The sequence below is a fragment of the Carettochelys insculpta genome, chromosome 5, assembly GCF_033958435.1.
Source record: "Carettochelys insculpta isolate YL-2023 chromosome 5, ASM3395843v1, whole genome shotgun sequence".
Taxonomy (NCBI): Eukaryota; Metazoa; Chordata; order Testudines; family Carettochelyidae; genus Carettochelys; species Carettochelys insculpta.
In genome coordinates this window covers 82428777-82450241 of record NC_134141.1, presented here as the reverse complement: position 1 = coordinate 82450241, position 21465 = coordinate 82428777, and the positions used below count along the sequence as shown (strand labels likewise).

The 21465-nt window shown below is 45.1% G+C and overlaps 1 protein-coding gene across 1 annotated transcript in view; it reads right to left on the bottom strand.

The window, feature by feature from the left end:
- Nucleotides 1-3794: 3794 nt before the first annotated feature.
- The window catches only part of DHFR (dihydrofolate reductase), a 41374-nt gene continuing 23703 nt past the window's right edge, over nt 3795-21465 (bottom strand). The window contains exons 5-6 of the mRNA XM_074994218.1: nt 6016-6131; nt 3795-3996 (exon numbers count right to left, since the gene is read on the bottom strand). Coding sequence (XP_074850319.1) covers nt 3918-3996; nt 6016-6131 — 195 coding nt within the window. The 3' untranslated portion in view covers nt 3795-3917. The remainder of the gene's footprint in view (nt 3997-6015; nt 6132-21465) is intronic.

The following is a 21465-nucleotide window of genomic DNA, read 5'->3' as shown; positions in this document are numbered from 1 at the left end:
ACATACTTGTGCTAGCTTTCATCAAGCTAGTGAGAGTGTAAATGTCATAGCAGCACTCGCAGTAGCGGTGGAAGCATGGCTAAACCACACTGAGTACGTGTCTATCTGAATATAGTGGGTACGTCCTTGGCATGCCTCAGCCATCCTCTGCTGCTGCTACCATGGCTATACTGCTATTTTTATTTATGTTCGTTTGATGAAAGCTAACATATATATATATATATATATATATATATATATATAAGTAGCGGAAAGAAAGCCTTAGTTGTACTGAATGTTCAGAGTTGAATACTTTAAATGACGATTACAAGATGAGTCTCTCTAGCCAGGACTAGCTTATATCCTTCAGAAAATGATGTGGTGGGAGCACAAAAGACTCCAGAATAATCATTGATGTGGAGAGAGCCCCTCTGCCTCCCTCCCCTACTCCTGGTCTGCCCCAGCCCCACCATTACCCTCTGCTCTGGGCCCCCAATAGCCCCCCCTCACCCCAGCTCCAAATGTACCTGTGAGGCTGAGGCTGGTGGCAGTGCCTCAGCTGGGTAGCATGGTGCAGCTGGCTGGAGGCTGTCAGGCAGGGAAGCGACGCAGGCTCCTTAAAAAGCCATGTGCAGCTTGGAGCTGCCCAGACACCTTTAAAAAATGGCAGTGGCGGGGAAAAAAAGATGGTGGAATGCTAGTCCAACAGAAATAAAACCCTGGACACATCCCATCTCCTTGGAAACTCTCTAACCCATCGGAAGTGTTTCTCTTGTATTGGTCACTGCCAAATGATTCATATTTGTTAAATGAAAGAGTAGACTGCCTCTGGGGAGAAGCATGGGACAGCTGACCTGGTAGCTAAAAAGCAGGCAATGTTTTGGAGAACAGGGACCTGAGACAAATTTGAGAAGATGATCCAATTTGTTAGAAATGGTTGATAAATTTCTAGCAGATGGAAACTGAGATGTCATGCTCCTTTTCCACTAACACTCCTTCCTTTCTTGCCTTTTCTACTGCTTTTGACTTTTTTCTTGTTCTCCCCTTATTTTTTTGAGGGGAAAAAATCAAATAAGACTTTTTCCACTTCATTTCTTCTGATTCACATGGACAAGAAGTGTGATGTCTCAGTTATATGTGAGTAATTCATTAAATTTAGAAAAATCAGGATTGGGGTGAAGAGCTGTTCAATTTTTGTTTTTGTTTTGGGGTCAGCCTGGTAGCTAAGAAAATAATTGTACATGGCATGTGTTCAGATGGCCTGTCTTAAGCACTGATTTCCAGATGGCGAATATCTTAAAATATCTGGCAACAAAAGCTAAAACACCCAAAAATTTAGTTACTCTCTGTACGCATTATCTTTAAAACTTCTTGGTTCATAAGAGCATTGATATGGTGGAAATTGTTTTTAAAGTGGAATTTTCCAGTAAAATAGAGTAACAAAATATTCTCAGATGTGGGAATTCAACATTAGCCTCATTACCTACCACCCGAAAATGATCTTGGTAGTATTCTTCTCTTTACAAACTTATATACATGTAACAATATACACAGCACAGCATCACCACTTGCCATTCCTTCGTGGATCCATACTTGAAGGGAACGATAGCAGAAGTAAATTCCAACATTAATCTTGAATCCCTTATGCAGTACAGCTCAGCAAAACCAACTTTCAGGTGCACAATCAGTAATGAAGAAAACAGCTAATATTCTGTTATTTAAGAATTAAGGGCCAGTTTCTATCACCCTCATTATGTGATGTACTTCACCATGCAAAGAATCCCCTTGGTTTCTTTGGGCTTGTCTACACTACCACTTTCCTTCGAAGCAAGGATGATAATTAGGGTGTTGGGAGTTGACTAATGAACTGCTGCTGTGTATAGGCAGCACTTCATTAAGCAAATTCCCCCCCACAGCAACTCCGAACTTTTAAACTTCGAAGTACGGGCATGCGTCTAGCTGCGACGCACCTGCTGGTACTTCAAAGTGCTGGGGCAACTTCAAAGTCCCTTACTCCTTTGAGGGGTGCACCGTGGCTAGACGTTTTTACCCAAAAGAGGTAAGTGCAGTAAAATTCCTGTAATCTGGCCTCTGATGGTTCAGAAATCCTGATGGTCTGGCATCTTGCAAAAACAGTCTTATTTATGGAGATAATCCAGCAAAATTTGATGGTCTGGCATACAGAAGTCACCTGAGATAGGCAAACCTCAAAATTTACGTTAAGTCAGGGGACTTGGGTGGTGGGTTGGGGCTGTGGGAGGGGGCCAGGTCGGTTAAGCCTGGGGTGGGTTAGGACTACAGAGGAGCTGGGGGGTGGAGTTCAGCCGGGGCATGCAGGGGTGGTGAAGCTGCAGGAGTGTGGGGTATCAAAGAAGCTGGGGATGTGCAGGAGTGGGGAAGCAGCTGGAGGAGCATGGGGTGGTAAGTCATGATTGTGGGGTTTGAACCAGGGCACGTGGGGTGGGGGTAGTGCATGGGTGGTGAAGAAGCTGCAGGAGTGCAGGGTAGAGAAGAAGCTGGGGATGCACAGGAGGATTACCTGCAGCTGGGCATGGGGTGGTGAGCACAATGGGGGATTTGAACTAGAGTGCGGGGCCTACGGTGATGTCCAGTAGTCTGGAAAATTTGGTAATCCGGCACCTGTCTGGTCCCAGATGTCCTGGATTAAAGGAATTTTACTGTGTATTTTTTCAGTTGATAGTAGTAGGGTCATCCCATATTTGCAAATTATCAGTGTTTATTATATTACTGAACTGAAGACACTGTCAGCTAACTTACAACAGATAAAGATGTATGCTATCTCTGTCGGTGAGAAAGGGCTTTAGTGTTTTTAAAATAACCTAGCCTTTCCTAACATATTTGACATCAGGCATGCCAGTGCAATGGTGTTTTGTATTAGGCCACTTCAAACTACCACTCTCACACATAAAAGATTTGTCACAATAGAGAACAGAGGTTTCAAAAATCATTCTTTAACTCCCTATCTTTATGGTAAGATCTTATTTACTAATGAATATATATGGTACTTGGAATGTAAATCACAAATACAGATGCTATCTGTAAAGGTTATAGGACCTGAGCCAAACTCCACTGAAGCCAATGGTAGTGGGGTTTGCATTAGACCTTTAGATAGTATTCCGTATTCAGGCAAAACTCTCACTAACCTCCGAGTAAGGAGGGCAGAACAGAACCTCCTAATTGTCTTCTGCCACACTCATATAGACAGTATACATCTTATGATTGAATTATCTTCTATTACAGGGGTCAGCAACCATTCTGAGGTGAAGTGCTGAAATATGACCTTTTGACCTCTATGTATAGTCAGAGTGCTGCTGATACTTTTATATCTATGTATAGTCATACTTACAACAGCTTCATTAATAAATAAAGATGCAGAGCTTTAGGGTTTAGGTGGTAGTTGGTAGCATCAGTTGGTCTTTTGTTAAGCCACAAGCAGCATGGTTTTGAGCAAGTTCTCAGCTGCATAGGAGGCGGAGGGGTGGGGCTGAGTTCCCACCTCCTGTGCTGATGAAAATTGGCTTACGTGCCACTCTTGGCACGCATGATATGGGCTGCTGATCCCTGTTCTATTATAACTTCAGTTGCTCCTCCGCTGACGAATGTTGATTCACAGAGGTGACTTTTCGTGCATAAAGTTTTGAATGGACCCATAAAGGTTAGATTGTCTATACCCTGAACCAGCATTCAAATAAGATATGACTATGGCAGAAAGTCTCCCTCTTGGGACCAGAAGGTATTGAAATAGATGTGTATATTTATTTATGTGATAGAGCACTGTGGAGGTAATTTAAAAAGTTAAAAAAAAGCTGACTCGGATATAATTTTTGCTGGTAAATATGTAAAATATGTATATATAATGAAACTTTAATGTATGTCCACAGTATGCATCAGTAAAATAAACCTCTTATTAATTATATCTAAACGGTTTTTTCATACACTTCAAATTTGTACTGAATTCCGTTCTCTTCCTGGACATCAAGAGGGACTCCTGGGTATCTGGGGAGGAGAGGAAAAAGAACAAAAACCCATAATTTTATAAAAGTCTGAAAAGCAAAACAGTATTCCCATGTTATGAATGTTGATTACAGTAGACCCTCGATTTATGTGAGGGTTATGTTCCCGAGCCTGCAGCTGCTGCTGCTGCTTCCCTGGGGCTCTGGGCAGGTACAGCCTGAGGTTGCTTCTTCCCCAGGGCTCTGGGTGGGGAGCATCTTTGGCTGCCACTTCCCCAGGACTTGGCTGAAGGTGGGTGAGCTGGAGCTGTGTGTGGGTGCTGAGCTGCGGCGGCAGCCTGAGCTGGGGCCACAGGGGTTGAAGCCAGGTCTGCAGAGGTTGGAGCAGGGTCCGTGGGGGTGGTGGGCAGGTGGCTGGAACCAGAGCCCTGTGTGCTGTGCCAGGGGCTGGAGCCCAAGCCCCATACGAGGTTGTAGTGCGCCAGAGGCTGAGTTGGGGCCGCGCGGGGGGGGGGGCAGCAAGGGGGAAATAACCTGAGCTTGCCTGAGCTCAGCTAAAACCCTTCTCCCTGCGTTCCCAGAGCAGGGCTGCTATCAGCTTGACAGCAGCGCTGCTCCAGGAAGGGGGTTTAGCCCACATCAGCAGGCAGCTAGATGAGCTAAAAGCCTTCCCCCTACCTTCCCAGAGTGGTGCCTAGTGCTGGTCTGGGAAGGGGCTCTTACCTCGTCTAGCTGCCTGAAGCTGTGGGAAGCTAAGCAGGCTGACAGCTACACATCTTCTAGTTGTGTGAAACTCACGTTAAAGTGAGTTTCGCACAACCTGAAGACACATAAAGGGGGGATTTACTGTACTTAACAATTTTGGTAAGTGTGTATAACAAAGCTAACCCTAATCTTCTGTCATTATTAAGAAAACATAGGTCAAAAGGAGTCAAACCAATCAAAAATAATGAGCATTTACAAAAAGTTTTAAAATACATTCTGAAAAAATTTGATTTGTTTAAAAGTCGCTTCTAAAAACCAGACGATACCTTGCAAGGGATCACTGAGGGTTACTCAGAAGATCAAAAAGAATTGCAATTATAAAGGCGTCTTCTATTTTTTACAAGTTTTATGGCAGTTCTGTACATAGCAGGAAAGTTTTATGACCTTTCAAAACGTTCCCCCATATTTCAATTATACCACAATATCTTTGGAATTAATACTCATAGTTACCCTTAGGTTACCTTTATATGTGCTGAATGGGCTGAAAATAATATAGAGGAAGAGGCAGTCTCCTGTCTGAAAAACCAGCGCTACAATACTCATGGTGGCTATAAGTAGGAACTGAAGGGGAATTGTCTTCAGTTCCCCTCAAACCAGCCTCATTCAAGAGAGCACTGCCACATGGTGATACTACACTCTAACAGATTTGATTAGTATCACAAAGATTGGATTTAGCAACTGATGAACTTGAGATACTACATCCCAACTGCATTACTAGTTACATCATCATCAGTATTTGAGTTTCAACCAAGTTCCCTGCCCATCCAAACAGTCCAGATAGATCAAGCTTAAAGAAGCACTTAATTTGAGTGAAAGATTTGTGCCTGTGAACAGGACTTGGGTTGGGAGGAAAACTTGCAAGCTCTTGCTAAGGCTGCAGCAAATACCTTGCAGACAAATGTAGGGTGTTTTTCTGTCAAATAGGATGAAACAAACTAAGATTCTGATTCTTCAAATATTTACACACGTGCAGTTTTAAACCTATGTGAGCAGTTTCATTAGACTTACATTTTTGGTTATAATTTTGGAGCCTTAATTTGTTTTACAATACTGGACAAAGAGTCCATTAATTCTTTTGAATTAAAATGTTTTCCTTGAAGATACAGCACATTAGCTCTGGGCCATATTATTCAAATAAAAAGTTCTTGAAAATTTACATAGCAATAAATTAGAGTAAATATGGCCCTAACTGGGATTAAAAATAAATCAAAATGATTTGCAAGTCTTTTATTTTTCTGTTATTTGAAGGTGAACTGTAGCCCATCATCTCAGATTATTTACACTTCTTTATACTTACTCCGAGAGAAGTTTGTATTTCTCTAAGTCAATTTCTGGAAAAAATGTGTCACTTTCAAACTCATGCAAAATTCTTGTCACAAACAATCGCTGGTGAACTGGCTTCTCCATTGCTTCCTGAAAAAGAAAAAAAAAAGGTTAAAATTGATCAGTTTCTTTCTGGAACACCACAACTAATCAACAGGGAGAATTGTTTTTGTCATGGACATTTTTAAAGTAGACTTTCATTGAGGAGCATTTTTAGTTAAACATGAAAAAGTATATAACAGATTTCTCATTTCAAATGCTACTTTTCTTTGCCATTTCCCACATTCTTGTCCAAACATCCCCATTGTAATGTCTAAAAAGCCCAAGAGATCAGAGTTTCAGTATAGCAACATTTATGGTTCCCTACACACTTACGGTGAGACATTCTGACACTACATATACAGCTCATTGTTAGAAAGTCTTCTATGTACTGTGATTATAGCATGGGACTATGTTGTGATTATAGCAAGGGTAGTCAGGAAATTTTGTTTCTGCTTCTGGCTCCATCCAATTTACAGTGGGATCTGGGGTAAGTAATAGTTTTTCATTCCCCCTTCATCTTTTAAATGGTGATAATATCTAATGTGACATTCTTTGCCAAGGAGATACTCTGCTCCTGACCCGCTACCTTCCATGTTGATAGGATTTATTTTGTACAACATATGTCATATGAGGTATCATGCTAAAAGTCTTAATCTGCTGAACATTAATAGCCTGTTAAGGTGTATGTGCTACCATTCTATATGAAGCGCAACAGGGTCAGGCCCCAGGACTAGCTGCAAAGGGGAGAGAATGGCCTGGCTAAATTAACAGAGGGATACTTCAGGGCTGCGATGAGCAGCTGACCTGGCGAAGCAGCCAAGGAGGGGTGGCTATGAATCAGTTAGGGTGAGATGAGCTCACTTGAGGCTGCCGCAGGACTATTTAAGAGGCAAGTACAGCAATAAAAAGGTCAAATAATATTGATGGCCTACGTGAGAAAATACACATTCTCACTAGAATTATCCCAGGAACTGAATACAATAGGAACCTTACAGAGACCACATTATGGGTTTCTGTGTTTGGAAGTAATTGACACATCACAGCAACTGAAGAAGCAGGTCTTTGCCCATGAAAGCTTATGCTCCAAAATATCTGTTAGTCTATAAGGTGCCACAGGACTTCTTGTTATCTCTTTATGAAGCATCGGCAAATTGCCTGTACTATGTCACAAGGTGAGATGCTGCTTGATTCAAATCCTATCTAGCACATTAGGCTTAGATTGCATTTTTGTTTCGTTTTGATAATCTACTTTGATCTGTTTGCTATCACTTAAAAATCTATCTGCAGTTAATAAGTCTGGTTTATATTTATTTACCTCCAACAGTGTAGTTTGGGAAAAGTGCGTAGGGAAAAATCTGAGATAAGGAATAAGGAGTGGTGTATGTCCACTTAACTTTGTTGAAGTGGCAGACTGGGTGATATATTTATACTGGTCAGATTTTGGGAGGGGCAGATGGTGTGGCTCTGGGTTTCTGGGCTGGGGGTATTTTGGCTGGAGCCTCTCTAATCTTGGTTCATGCAGCAGTAGCTGGCAGAATATTCATGAACACAGCTGGGTGTTGCCCCTGTATGCAGATATTTGGGTGAGGGCAAGCTTGGAGGGCTTTGCAGTTTGTTACAGCAGCACAGTGTGAGAGGGAGTCCAGGTTGGTAAATCAGGGGACTCACTGGTACCCTATTTCGAGGTGGCACCCTGGCCATGGGGGACTGTCACAGGTACTTCACAGGCTGCTAGGAACTTTTATGTCATCTTATGGGTGTTTACAGAAGTGCAAAATATTCATAGATCAAGGCCAAAAGGAACGGTTGTGATTATCCAATCTCACGTGCTGCAAATCACAGGTCACAGAATTTCACTTGATAATTCCAGCATCCAGCATATACTTTCTGGCTGAACTGGATCTAGCATGTATTCTAGAAAGACATCCAGACTTGATATCAAGATTTCAAATCATGTAAAATCACCCACACTTATAGGTAAGGTGTTGCAATGTTTAATTACCCTCACAGTTAAGCATTTGCACTTTACTGCTATTCTGTATTCCTTATTACAACCCACTGTTCAAGTTGTTAAGCCATTTATCATGAAACAGCATTTTTGGTTGCCACCATCAGTATAGTCCACAGATAAGTGTGTAAGGAATATCAAGTAAAACTTTGGTTTAATTTTTCTTCTAAGTATCAGGGATCTTACATGACCAAGTTACGGCAAGATCTGTGAGGTCAAATTTAATCTCAGACATAAATTCATGCAAGCTATGGTTATACCAAGGATGAATTTGCCCCTAAGGTTATATAGAAAATTTACATCTTTCTGACTTCCTTGGATTTATGCCATTAAAATCTGTATCATTGTCCATATAGAATACACCTCAAAATATTCTAAATTTTCTTCTTCTTCTCTTAATTTTTTATAAAGTTCATTCTATACTGCTTTGGCAAATGCTTCTGTTAACCTGTTATGCAAACTTAACTTTTAATGGGTAGCACTAGTGGGGAATGAGTATCTAGAGAAACCACTCCATTGCTAGTGAATGCCTTAATATGAAAAGGATAAATCACAGTATCCTTGCAGCAATCAAAAATGAACTAGAATTTTGGCATTTATACCAGTAGTTTAAAAAGAGAGATGGAGGGAGGGGAGTGGAAGAGGAAGAACAGGTCAGTTGTACACTAGTATAACATACCTAATTCCTTAAACAGTGTTGCTTATATTTATTCTTGAGGCCCATTGAAGCTAATGTCTAATATCAAGGTGTCCATCATACTAGCTACATGTGGCTATATGGCCAATTGAGTGTGGCTAGTTGTTTTGAAAAATATATAGACATTCAGAATAATGTGGCTGATTTGCTATCACATTAGCCACTATAGTGACTACTGCTTCAAAACTGATTGGATGCCACAGAAAATATTTTGGGACAGACATGGCCACAGCTACACTGCATATATTTTGTGTTGCAAAGGGATCAATCATCTTCCTGTTTAACTCAACAGAAGTTTTGCCACTCTTTCAAGATATGCTCAAGATTACGACTATTACAACCACCTTCATCTGCTATTCCAAAAAATGTCCTACTATTTAGATGAAAAAATTGTCTGTCTTATTGTCTCTGGTGGAAAATGAGAATGTTGGACTGTGATGTAAGCCTTTTATATTCCAGCAGGCAACACAAAGATTTAGTTCAGAATTGTTAAGAATCCTCAGCTTTAATTCCTGTAACTATTCTCTCCTTACCTTTTACTACCTAATTGTCCAAAACAGGCCCTCCAACTTCAAATATGAGAAGCAAGGTTAGAATTTATTAGCCTAGTCTCATGTGATCTGCTGTAAAGTCTGTTACTTCAAAGCAAAATATTAAAATCTTAGAAGATCTGGAGAGGAGTAACACAGGTGGGGTGATTTTTGAGAATGCATACAAACTAAAACATTATTTTGGATTTACTTTTGATAATACATAGTGAAGCTATCCTATAACTTAATTTTAATTCTCTTTCCCCTCTCAGAAACCTCTTGAAGGAAAAAGTAAATTCACCTAACAACTCATATCTTGTCTCAGTATAGCATCTTTCAAAGAGAGACTTGAAAAGATAAGATCAATTTTAAAGTTATGTTGGGCAGTGTGTGTGGGAATTACAAAGATATTTAATAACTTATAATAAATTGTTTATGACAAGGGTATACAAATCCCACACTTAGACAGGGGAGGGATTAACTAGTGATCATTAGAGCAGAGAAATACAGGCCATGACGGCAGATGGTCTCTCTTTTTCCAAGACAAGAAGTAAGGAAGAAATAGGAAACTGACGAGCAGGTGTGGGGGGGCACTCGGAGGAAGAGGCAGGGTGGCTGTGGAGCCCTACAGGGATGCCAGACCACAGATGGTGTTGGATGATAGAAGTCTGGACCACAGAGGTCAAAGCTGCAATTTAATATATAGTAACGTTCAAAGGAAATATAGTTCCAGGGTACTCAGCTCTGTCAGAGTTCTGAACAATTTCTCAGTGTCATGAGTTAGTGGAGTACACTGTTTTTATGAACAGAATCTCGATGATTGTTTCATTTTATGTGGTGCTGTAGACTACCATATAAATTTAAGTAGAGCTTAAATATTCAACTATAGCAACTAACTTTTTTTTTTTAAACTTACTTGGCAATACTATAGTATATGAATCCTATATTTCATTGGAAATGGATAACCCCTTGACTATATGATGAAACTTCATAATTTGGTAATGTATTTTGACTTTTGCATACTTTTTTGGAAATATTAGGAATGTGAGAGATGGAAAACTCATATGGCAGTAACAGAGAGGGAGCTGTGTGTCGTCTATATTCTATCAAAACAAAAAGGCAGTCTAGTAGCACTTTAAAGACTAACAAAATACTTTATTAGATGGTGAGCTTTCGTGGGACAGACCCACTTCTTCAGACCATAACCATAACAGAACTGGTATGGCTATGGTCTGAAGAAGTGGGTCTGTCCCACGAAAGCTCACCACCTAATAAAGTATTTTGTTGGTCTTTAAAGTGCTACTGGATTGCCTTTTTGTTTTCATATGGCAGTGTGGAATTGGTAGATCATAGAAACAGAGGAATGAGATTTCAGACAGAGCACACTTCAGGCAATCTGTGTGTCCCAGTCATATACTCTCCCCGTGTGGAAGCACTGCTGTTCCTCAGTTTCCCTTCTTTCTGTATCACTGATGTAAATGCATGTTACAGAAATAACTTACCAAACTAAAGTCAGTTTTATTAATATTATTCCGTAAAACCCTTCACCCTTGTATCAGGACTCTGCCTTCGGTTGACTTTAATCCCAAGTGTAATCATCCTTCCCTTCTTAGAACACAGGATGTTCTTTTCTCTCTGTTACAATCCAGAGTATGATTTTTTCACTTCTGGACTCTGCTACGTGTTTCAAAGGCCTAGGCTAGATCCCCCATGGGCTCTATTCCCAACTGCCTCCATCACCCCACAGGCCTTTGGTAATTGGCTCCCTCTTCTGTTGGCCAGAGGATATTAATGCCAGTTCTATTAGCCCAGCTTTATTTTCAGATATCAGTAGAAAGACACTTCACCACATCATACTTTCCTTGCAGCTACCTTGAGTGACTAAAGAGTGTCCCAAACAGCTCCCCTCCCACAAGAGGCCATGTAACAGCACAATCCTGCAGTTTTATTTTTCCCTGCAGAATTGGTGCTGCACAGCTGCTGGTGGCTTCTAGAGGCTATTGGACACAGCAGAAGCTGGCTCTTCACCTTGCAAATACAGGAGGCTGCCAGGAGGTGAGGAGGAGGATCTGGAGGGTATAGGGTAGGAGGAGAGGGGGTGCTGTGTCTGAGCCAGGAGACCACCCCACAGCTGGGCTCTGGGAAGATGCCCTGCAACTGAGTTGGAGGGGATGGGGAAGGAAGTGATGCAGGTGTTTGTGTTGGGGAAGTTCTCCGTGGCTGGGCTCTGGGAAGAAAGGGGGTGTGTGGGGTTGTCCGACACTCAGTTGATGGGGTTTGAGGGGAAGAAGGTGTGGGTGTGTCAGACTGGAGGCAGTAATTTCCCTCAATATGTGCCTACCTGGCATATGTGACAGAGGTTCCCAACAAAAGGATAACAGAGAAACAGAAACTGTTGTTTAACTCTCTACTCCCAGGGAATCTTGTTTTGTTCTCTGTGTTGTTACAGACATAACATTCTACCTGGTATTTTGAAATGAATTACCAAAATAATTTAACTATTATGATTATTTTGACAAATAAAATACACACAGAATTTTTAAATATTATGAGCAAAATTTTTAATTTGTTGGTGCAGAATTCTCCCAGGAGTAACATATTAAACAAGACACTTTCAAAATCTCGTAGAAAATTAATTGTTGCACCACAGTATTCTGGAAGCATTAGAAACAAGTGGCTTCAGAAAGAAAGGTTACTCACCATAGTAACGGTGGTTCTTCGAGATGTGTCCCCGTGGGTGCTCCACATTAGGTGTCGGGCTCGCCTGGGGCCGCAGATCGGATCTTCCAAGCAGTTTCTGCTGGACCGCGCATGCGCCGGTGCGCTCCGCTCCCTTGCGCGCTCCTGGCCACGTGCGCAATCCGGTCCCCGCCAGTTCCTTGACCAACCGCCTTGGATGCTCCTGCAAAACACTAAACAGAGATCCGAAGCGGGGAGGATGGGCGGGTAGTGGAGCACCCATGGGGACACATCTCGAAGAACCACCGTTACTACGGTGAGTAACCTTTCTTTCTTCTTCGAGTGTCCCCGTGGGTGCTCCACGTTAGGTGACTACCCAGTAGTAACCCAAGATAGGAGGTGGGTGATCGGATTATGTGCAGCTTGTCCCCGAGAGGACCGCTGTCGAGAGACGGGTATCTTCTTGGAATACCCTGTGAAGGGCGTAATGTTTGGCGAAGGTGTCACAGGATGACCAGGTCGCCGCTCTGCAAATGTCTTTTAGCGCAACGCACTTGAAAAAGGCTGTTGATGCCGCCACCGCCCTAGTGGAGTGAGCCCTGGGCGTGGCCAGTAAAGGAGTCTTTTTGAGTTCGTAGCACATTTTTATGCAGGATACGATGTGCTTCGAGATTCTCTGCGAAGAGAGACCTTCTCCTTTCGATTTGGGAGCGAGAGAGACTAGGAGTCTATCCGTTTTCCGGAAGGACTTGGTCCTGTCTATATAGAAGGCTAGTGCCCTCCTCACGTCCAGGAGGTGTAGGCGCGCCTCTTTGTTACAGTTATGAGGCTTTGGATAGAATGAGGGTAAAACAATAGGTTCGTTAATATGAAACTCAGAAGAAACTTTAGGAACAAAGGCTGGATGCAGCCGTATGGTTACCGCCTCCTTGGAAAAAACAGTGCAGGGTGGCGTTGCCATAACTGCCGCAAGCTCGCTCACCCTGCGAGCTGACGTGATTGCGAGAAGAAAGGTCGTCTTTATCGTAAGGAGGTGGAGGGAAACCGTGGCCAAAGGCTCGAACGGTGGTCCCGTTAGCGCATTAAGCACCAGGTCCAAGTTCCACGAAGGTGGAAGCGGTTTCTGAGGGGGGTATAAGTTTACCAACCCTCTGAGGAACCTGGTAACCATGGGATGGGCGAACACCGTGTGCCCTTCCTCTTCGTATCTGAACGCTGAAATGGTGGCAAGGTGGACCTTTAACAAGGATAGTGAGAGTCCTCCTCTCTTGAGGTCCAGTAGATACTCTAATATTACAGGTATCGGCACCGAAAGGGGGGCTAGCTGTTTGGTAGAACACCATGCAGTGAAGCGAGTCCATTTCTGCTTGTAGGTCTTCCTGGTGGAAGCCCTCCTGCTACTTTCTAGGACTTGTTGCACTTCCTCCGTACATGTGCTCTCTAGGGAGCTGAGCCATGGATTAACCACGCTTGTAGTCGCAGGCCTTGGGGGTGCGGATGCACTATGGACCCCTGGGCTTGCGTGAGCAGATCCGGCGCCACCGGAAGGGGCATCGGTGGACAGTCCGACGTGCAGGAGAAGAGGGAACCATTGCTGTCGATCCCACGTTGGGACTATCAGGATCATTCAGGCTCCTTCCCTCCTGGCTTTCTGCAAGACTTTGTGGAGAAGCACTGTGGGAGGAAAAGCGTAAAGCAGGGGGCCCCTCCAGGAGATCGCGAACGCGTCCCCCAGGTACCCCCGTCCCAGTCCTGCCCTGGAGCAGAATCGTGCGTACTTCTTGTTGTGTTGAGTAGCAAACAGGTCTATCTGGGGAAAACCCCATGCATGAAAAATCGGTCGTAGCAGATTGGGACGGATCTGCCACTCGTGCGTGAGTGCGAAACGCCTGCTCAGCTGGTCTGCCTTCACATTGTGAGCGCCTGGTAAGTACGAGGCTTTCAAGGTTATATTGTTGGCGATGCACCAGTTCCACAACCGGACTGCTTCCGCACATAAGGCACGGGACCGAGCTCCTCCTTGCCGATTTATATAAAACATGGTGGAGGTATTGTCTGTACTGATCCCAACTACTTTGCCTTGTATATGGTCTCGAAAGTGTCTGCAGGCGTTGAACACTGCTCTGAGCTCCAGTATATTTATGTGCAGTGACTGCTCCGTGGAGGACCACAGCCCTTGCGTCACCTCTTCGCCCATGTGTGCTCCCCACCCTATGAGGGAGGCATCTGTAGTAAGAAAAAGCGATATTTGTGGTTGGTGGAAGGGTATCCCTGTTAGCAAGTTCTTGGGGTTTACCCACCATTGCAGGGATTTGCGCGCCTCTGTTGTGGGCGACACCACCCTGTGAACGGTGTGTGCTGCCGGTTTGTATATGCTCGCCAGCCACTGCTGCATGCTGCGCATGTGTAACCTGGCGTTCTGTACTACGAACGTCGCTGCTGCCATGTGGCCCAGCAGCTGTAAGCACGTCAGAACCGGCACCGTCGGGCTGAAGGTGATGACTTGCACGAGGGAGCCGATGGCCCGAAAGCAAGTCTCTGGTAGATACACTCTCGCTGTAATAGAATTTATGCGTGCCCCTATGAACTCTATGTCCTGTGTGGGGTCTATCTTTGATTTTGCCAGATTGATAACCAGGCCGAGCGAAGAGAACGTGCCTGCTGTGACGCGTATCATGCGTAGTACCTCCGCCTTCAAGGCCTCTTTGAGTAGGCAGTCGTCCAGATACGGGAATATAAATACCCACTGTCTGTGCAGGTAGGCTGACACCACTGCCAAAGGTCTTGGTGAAGACTCTGGGGGCCGAGGAGAGGCCAAACGGTAGGACCTTGTATTGAAAATGTTCTTTGCCTACCATGAACCGGAGGAATCGTCGGTGAGCCGGATGGATAGTTATGTGAAAATACGCGTCTTCTAAGTTGAGGGCTGCGAACCAATCTCCATCGTCTAGTGCCGTAAGGATGGAGGCGATTGTGATCGTATGAAAGCGTTGCTTGCGCAGGTAACGGTTGAGGCCTCGAAGATCTAAGATGGGCCTCCAGCCTCCTGTCTTTTTCTCCGTGAGGAAGTACCTCGAGTAGAACCCTCTCCCTTGCAGTTGCTCCGGCACTCTTTCCACTGCCCCTATGAGCATGAGATGGTGTACCTCCTGCTTGAGCCTCTCTACGTGGGAGGCTTCCTGGAGGTGGGGCCTGGGTGGAGGTCGTGGCGGTGGGAGTGACTGGAAGGGGATGGCGTACCCCGTGGCTATGATCTCCAGCACCCATTTGTCTGAGGTGATCCTTTGCCACTGGTCGTAGAATGGTCGGAGGCGATGGTGGAATAACCGCTTCGGATGACCTTGTGCGATGGTAGTGATGGCGCAGCCCTGGATCTGTGTGTCAAACTTGTGGCCTTTGGCCCTGCCCTGAGGATGCACGGCTCTGTTGGGAACGCCGCCTGGGAGTTCTGTACTGCTGGTGTTGTTGATGTTGCCCTTGCTCGTAACCCCTGTGGTACTGGGGACGCTGTTGCTGGTACCGTCTTTGTTGAGGGTAGTACTTCTTCTTTCTGTATGGAGGGGGGTAAATCCCCAGGGTCCTAAGTGTGGCTCTTGAGTCTTTACTGGAATGAAGGACCGAGTCAGTTGATTCAGCAAACAGCTTCTGCGAGTCGAAGGGAAGATCGACTATCTTTGCCTGCAGATCCCTCGGTATACCCGAAGTCTGGAGCCAGGACTCCCTTCGCATCACCACTGCCGTAGCTGTGGAGCGTGCTGCTGTGTCCGCAACATCCAGGGCGATCTGAACTCCCGTCCTCGAGGCCGCGTAGCCTTCTTGCACGATGGCCTTGAGCACCGGTTTCTTGTCCTCTGGAAGCGAGTCCATGAGGGAGGTTAACCTAGTGTAGTTGTCGAAATTATGGTTCGTTAGATGCGCTGCGTAATTTGCCATTCGCAACAGCAGAGTGGGGGAGGAGTAGACCTTTCTGCCGAACAGCTCTAGCTTCCTGGCATCTTTGGCTGTTCCCCCTGTCTTGAATTGAGATGTCTTTGATCTTTGTTGCGACGACTCCACCACCAAGGAATTTGGTTGTGGGTGGCTGAACAGGAACTCCATGCCCCTCGCTGGCACGAAGTATTTCTTATCCGCTCTCTTGTGGACAGGCGGAATAGTCGCAGGGGTCTGCCATATCATAGTGGCGGACTCCAAGATCGCTTCATCAAGCGGTATTGCTATTTTGGAGGAGGCCGGACGTCTCAGATTTTTGAGGAGCTTATGGTGTTTCTCTTGCGCCTCTGCTGTCTGGATGCCTTGCGTGAAGGCCACCCTCTTAAACAGCTCTTGAAACTGTTTGAGATCGTCTGGAGGATGGACGTCCCCCGGGGCCATAGCCTCGTCCGGGGAGGAGAGCGAGGAACCACTAGGATACGCCTCTCTGGACCCTTCTGGTTCCTGTTGGTGATGGTATATCTGCTCGCTGGAAGCTTGCAAGGGAAAATCTCGGGGTTCCATAACCAGTTCCCCCTGAGATACTTGAGTCTCTGTCCCCGTTCGCGATTGCCCTTGGGGATACGGGACCGTCTGTGGGGATCTTTCCCTGGTAGACTGCCGGTGGTGTCTATGCCCCGCGTGATAGGGACGACCGTGGCAGCATGGGCACTGTTCTTGGGAAGGTGACCTGGACCACTCCCTTGGTGCATACCCCCTGCGTCTGGGGGAGCGAGATCGTCGAGAGACCTGGGACACTGGAGAGAGCGATTTGTGATAGTACTCCAGTGGCTCAAACCCCAGGAGGGGTGAAGGTGGTCCCAGCCAGGGCGAGGCTGGTTGTAAAAATGGAGACGGGGGCTCCGGGTAGGCTAGGGGAGACCCCTGCCTTCTAGTTGGAGTCTGCAGCATAAGAGGAGGGCTGAGAGAAAGCAACTCTGCAGCCCTGTCTGGAGAGGGGCTGCAGTGCCTTGTTTTGTGTGCAGCCTTCCCCCTCCCTTGCGGGGGTGGCTCCGCCCCCTGACGTGCAGGGGATTTCGGCCCTGTCCGCACTGCGCTCGGCACGCTCATGGGCGGTGCCACACGGGCGGTGTCCTCCGGTGCCTGCAGGCTGCGTGCCTGCGCGCTCTGCACCGCTGGTTCCCCGGGGGTCGGTGCCGCTGGTACCGGCGCTTGTTTAGCCGCCGCCCTGCCTGCGGTGCGGGGCAGCTGTTTGATTATCAGAGGCTGAGCCGCCTCCACGTGGCTCTCTGTGCTGCTGCCGATCAGCTGTTGCTGCGGCTGGGGGCTGTGCGCTCCTCCCGTCCCGCTCGCTGTTGCTGCTGGCAGGGATCGGGCTGGGGAGACTTTCCTCCGTTTTTGCGCTGATGGGGTGAGGGAGGCAGCTTTCCTTTTATGGGCCCCGGAGGGTCCCTCCTGCTGCGGCCGCTCCGGCACGTTTGGCTGGAGGGCCTTGTCGAAGAGCAGCATTTTAAGCCGCATCTCCCTGTCCTTCCTTGCTCTGGCTGTTAATTTTGCAGAGAAAGAGCATTTCTGCGTGACATGGGACTCCCCAAGGCACCTTATGCAGTGACCGTGCCCATCAGACGCTGGCATTGCCTCTCGGCAAGACTCACATTTCTTGAATCCTGAAGAGGACATTGTTGGTGAGTCTTTTAGTTGTTAATGGGGTACTTAGCACCTTATCTGTGCTGTTTTCCCCCTCTCCGATAGCCTGCCGCGGCAGGAGGGCTAATGGCCCTAGGCTCCTGGCCTCTGGTGCTCCGCTTGTTACTAGGACTGGACTGAATGCCGTCCCGCTTGTTGTTTCTTGTTTTTGTTTTTGTTTTTGTTTTTTGAAAATAACAACTGTCTAACTGAACAATAGACTAAGAACTTGAAAACTTTAAAGAAAAACAATTAAAACCATTGAATACGCTAACTTGGCCGTAGCCTAGTCGGATTCCGTCTGCAGCTGACGGCAGTTAAGAGGAACTGGCGGGGACCGGATCGCGCACATGGCCAGGAGCGCGCAAGGGAGCGGCGCGCACTGGCGCATGCGCGGTCCGGCAGAAACTGCTTGGAAGATCCGATCTGCGGTGCCGGGCGAGCCCAACACCTAATGTGGAGCACCCACGGGGACACTCGAAGAAGAAGCAGCCATTTTTCACTAGCTGCTTTAGAATCTTCCATTTCAGAAAGGTGTACGCATAGCAGGGCATGCAGAAAGGCATCCACTTCCCTTATTTCAGCTTACTTTACTGGTTCTTATACTATCTGATACACTTATTCCTGAATTCACCTTCCTATTGCCAATCCCAAACATTAAAAAAAATGCAATCTTAAAAAATAAAAAAGTGTGTTCTATTCAAGGAACAGTTTGAGTCACATTTTCAAACTGTTCTCTGCATCAGTAAGGGCTTGAAAATAAACTCTCCTTTCAAGTTGCTGTAAATGAACTTAGTTAGAGGTGAAATTCTGCACGAGGGCCTACTGCTTCTGCTCCACTAGGGATAAAAGAGGCTATGTCTAGATTACAGGGATTTGTCAACAGAAATTTTTACCATAAGATATCAGAGAGCAGGTGGACTGCCCAGCAGCTCTCTCGACAAAATAGCCAACTGGAAGCACAGCAGGCAGGGCTGCCTGGTGTCCCGGAGGCCATCTCTCAATTTGGGGCGGGGACTGACACAGAATGTCCAGACTGGCTTTCTGTCAACAGAGGCATTGTGTTATAAGGTGTAAGATAAGACTGTCAACAAAAGTGCTGTGTACTGTTTATTTACTGGTGAGAGAATGCTTTGGGAATCAGGATGCTCCGCAGATTTTGCTGACAAAATATGAGTTTTGTCAACAAAACCCTCTAGTGTAGACATAGCCAGACAGCAGTATACACAGCCCATCCAACAGCATTTCTCAAACTTGGAGTCACACTTGCAACCTCCAGTTTGAGAAAGTCTGAGCCTTAAGAGCTTTACATGTTTATATTTTGCCATTTTAAATACATATGTATGCTCTGTTACCATGACATGAAATTTAAGATTTAAATGGCACCATAAAACTCCAGATTTTTAAAATGTTAGGACTGAGAAATTTACAAATAGGGACCATGAATTTGGGAGGGCCCTGTATGACACCAAAAGATTCTATCAATTATTGGCCAATTATCTATTGCTAGAAAGCTGCTTGTTCTACCAAAGATTGGTACAATTGCTCAAATCTAGTCATCCCCCCACTCTTCAAAGAACAGTCTTCTGTATCCTCTCCTACTGTCTCAGCAAGCCCCTTTGAAAAAGAACTTAAAAAGCCCTTTATATTTACATGATATTCAGTTGCATCTCTGACTCATACTAACCTTTGCCTTCATCATTTTTTCCAGGAAAATGTCAAATCTATAAGTTGATTTATAAGAATAAGTACTGACATGCTGTACTGGGTTATATAAATAGAACTACATTTCTATCAAGGTCCTTTCCAGTCCTATTTCTATGATCCTTGCCCATGTTAAAAAGGTTGTTTTTCTACCTTGTTTAAAATACATACTGCAAAATTTCACCCTGTTTCTCTAAAGAGTGTGAAAGGATATAATTACTCATCTGAAACCTACAACAAAAGAATATTGGAAAAAAAAATCAACTATTTGAACAGACATGCCTAAAAGCTGTATTTTCTTTGGTAAACAAGTAATTAATAACTCTGCCAACCGTTTTATTTTGTAACGCCTCTCCCAAAGTAGTTTGTGGCTGATACAAGACCACAGCAGCAGTTGTCATGCTGATACATGATCTTCTTTTGCATATGGACTGGGCTACAGATCCATTCTTACTGGATCTCTCTGGGGCATTAGTGTAATTAACTGGAATGAAGCTATCATGCTTTATGTAGAAGAAATGTCATCAGTATTTCACTAAAAATCAAGAGGGGGAACCTCTTGTTGAACCCTGTTGGGCAGAGCCTAGCCCTGCCTCCTTACCTGACCAGAAGATGGGTGGCGGGAGGGGGGACATGACTACCTGTATAAAAGCCCCAGCCAGAAGCCCAGTTGGATCCCAGCCACCAGAGGAGCCAGATGCTGATCCTGAGCTCTCAGGCTGGGAGGCTGACCCAGCCTTTCAGGAAGCTGAAGTTGGCCCAAACTGTTGGGCACACAGCTAGATGGCATGGAAGAGGAGGTACCAGCTGGAACATAGACCCCACTCTCCCCCAAACCCAGTGGAATGTGACCAGACACTGAGTAAGGTATGAAGAACCTAAGAACAGCCATACTGGGTCAGACCAAAGGTCCATCCAGCCCAGTATCCTGCCTGCCAAAAGTGGCCAATACCAGGTGCCCCAGAGGGAGTGGACCAAACAGGTAATGATCAAGCCATCTCTCTCCTGTCATCCATGTCCAGTTTTTGATAAACAGAGGCTAGGGACACTATTCCTTACTGATACTGGCTAATAGCCATTAATGAAACTAGCCTCCATGAATTTATCTAGCTCTTTTTAAAACCCTGTTATAGTTCTAGCCTTCACAGCCTCCTCTGGCAAGAAGCGCCACAGGTTGACTGTGCACTGTGTGAAGAACTTTCTTTCATTTGTTTTAAACAGCTGCCCATTAATTTCATTTGCTGCCCTCTCTGATATTATGGGAACAAGTAAATAATTTTTCCTTGTTCACTTTCTCCACACCACTCATAATTTTATATATCTCTATCATATCTCCCCTTCGTCTACTCTTTTCTAAGCTGAAAAGTCCTAGTCTCTTTTATCTCTCTTCATAGGGGACCCATTCTAAACCCCTAATAGTTTCAGTTGCCCTTTTCTGAACCTTTTCTAATGCCAATATATTGTTTTTGAGATGAGGTGACCACAACTGTACGCAGTATTCAAGATGTGGGCATACCATGATTTTAGACAAGGGCAATAAGATATTCTCTGTCTTATTCTCTATCCTTTTTTTAAAGATTCCTAACATCCTGTTTATTTTTTGACTGCCACTGCACTCTGCATGGATGTTTTCAGAGAACTATCCACAATGACTCCAAGATCTCTTTCCTGAGGAGTTGTAGCTAACTTAGCCCTCATCATACTATATGTATAATGAGGGTTATTTTTTCCCATGTGCATTACTTTACATTTTATCCACATTAAATTTCATTTGCCATTTTGCTGCCCAACCACTTGGTTTTGTGGGATCCTTCTGAAGTTCTTCACAGTCTGCTTTGGTCTTAACTATCTTGAGCAGTTTAGTGTCCTCTGCAAACTTTGCCACCTCACTGTTTATCCCTTTCTCCAGATCATTCGGGAACACCACTGGTTAACCATCTCCATTCTGAAAATTTACCATTTATTCCTACCCTCTGCTTCCTCTCTTTTAACCAGGTCTCAATCCATGAAAGGATTTTTTCTCTTATCCCATGACCACTTAATTTACATAAGAGCCTTTGGTGAGAGACCTGGTCAAAGGCTTTCTGGAAATCCAAGTACACTGTATCTACTGGATCCCCCTTATCCACCTGTTTGTTTGAACCCTTC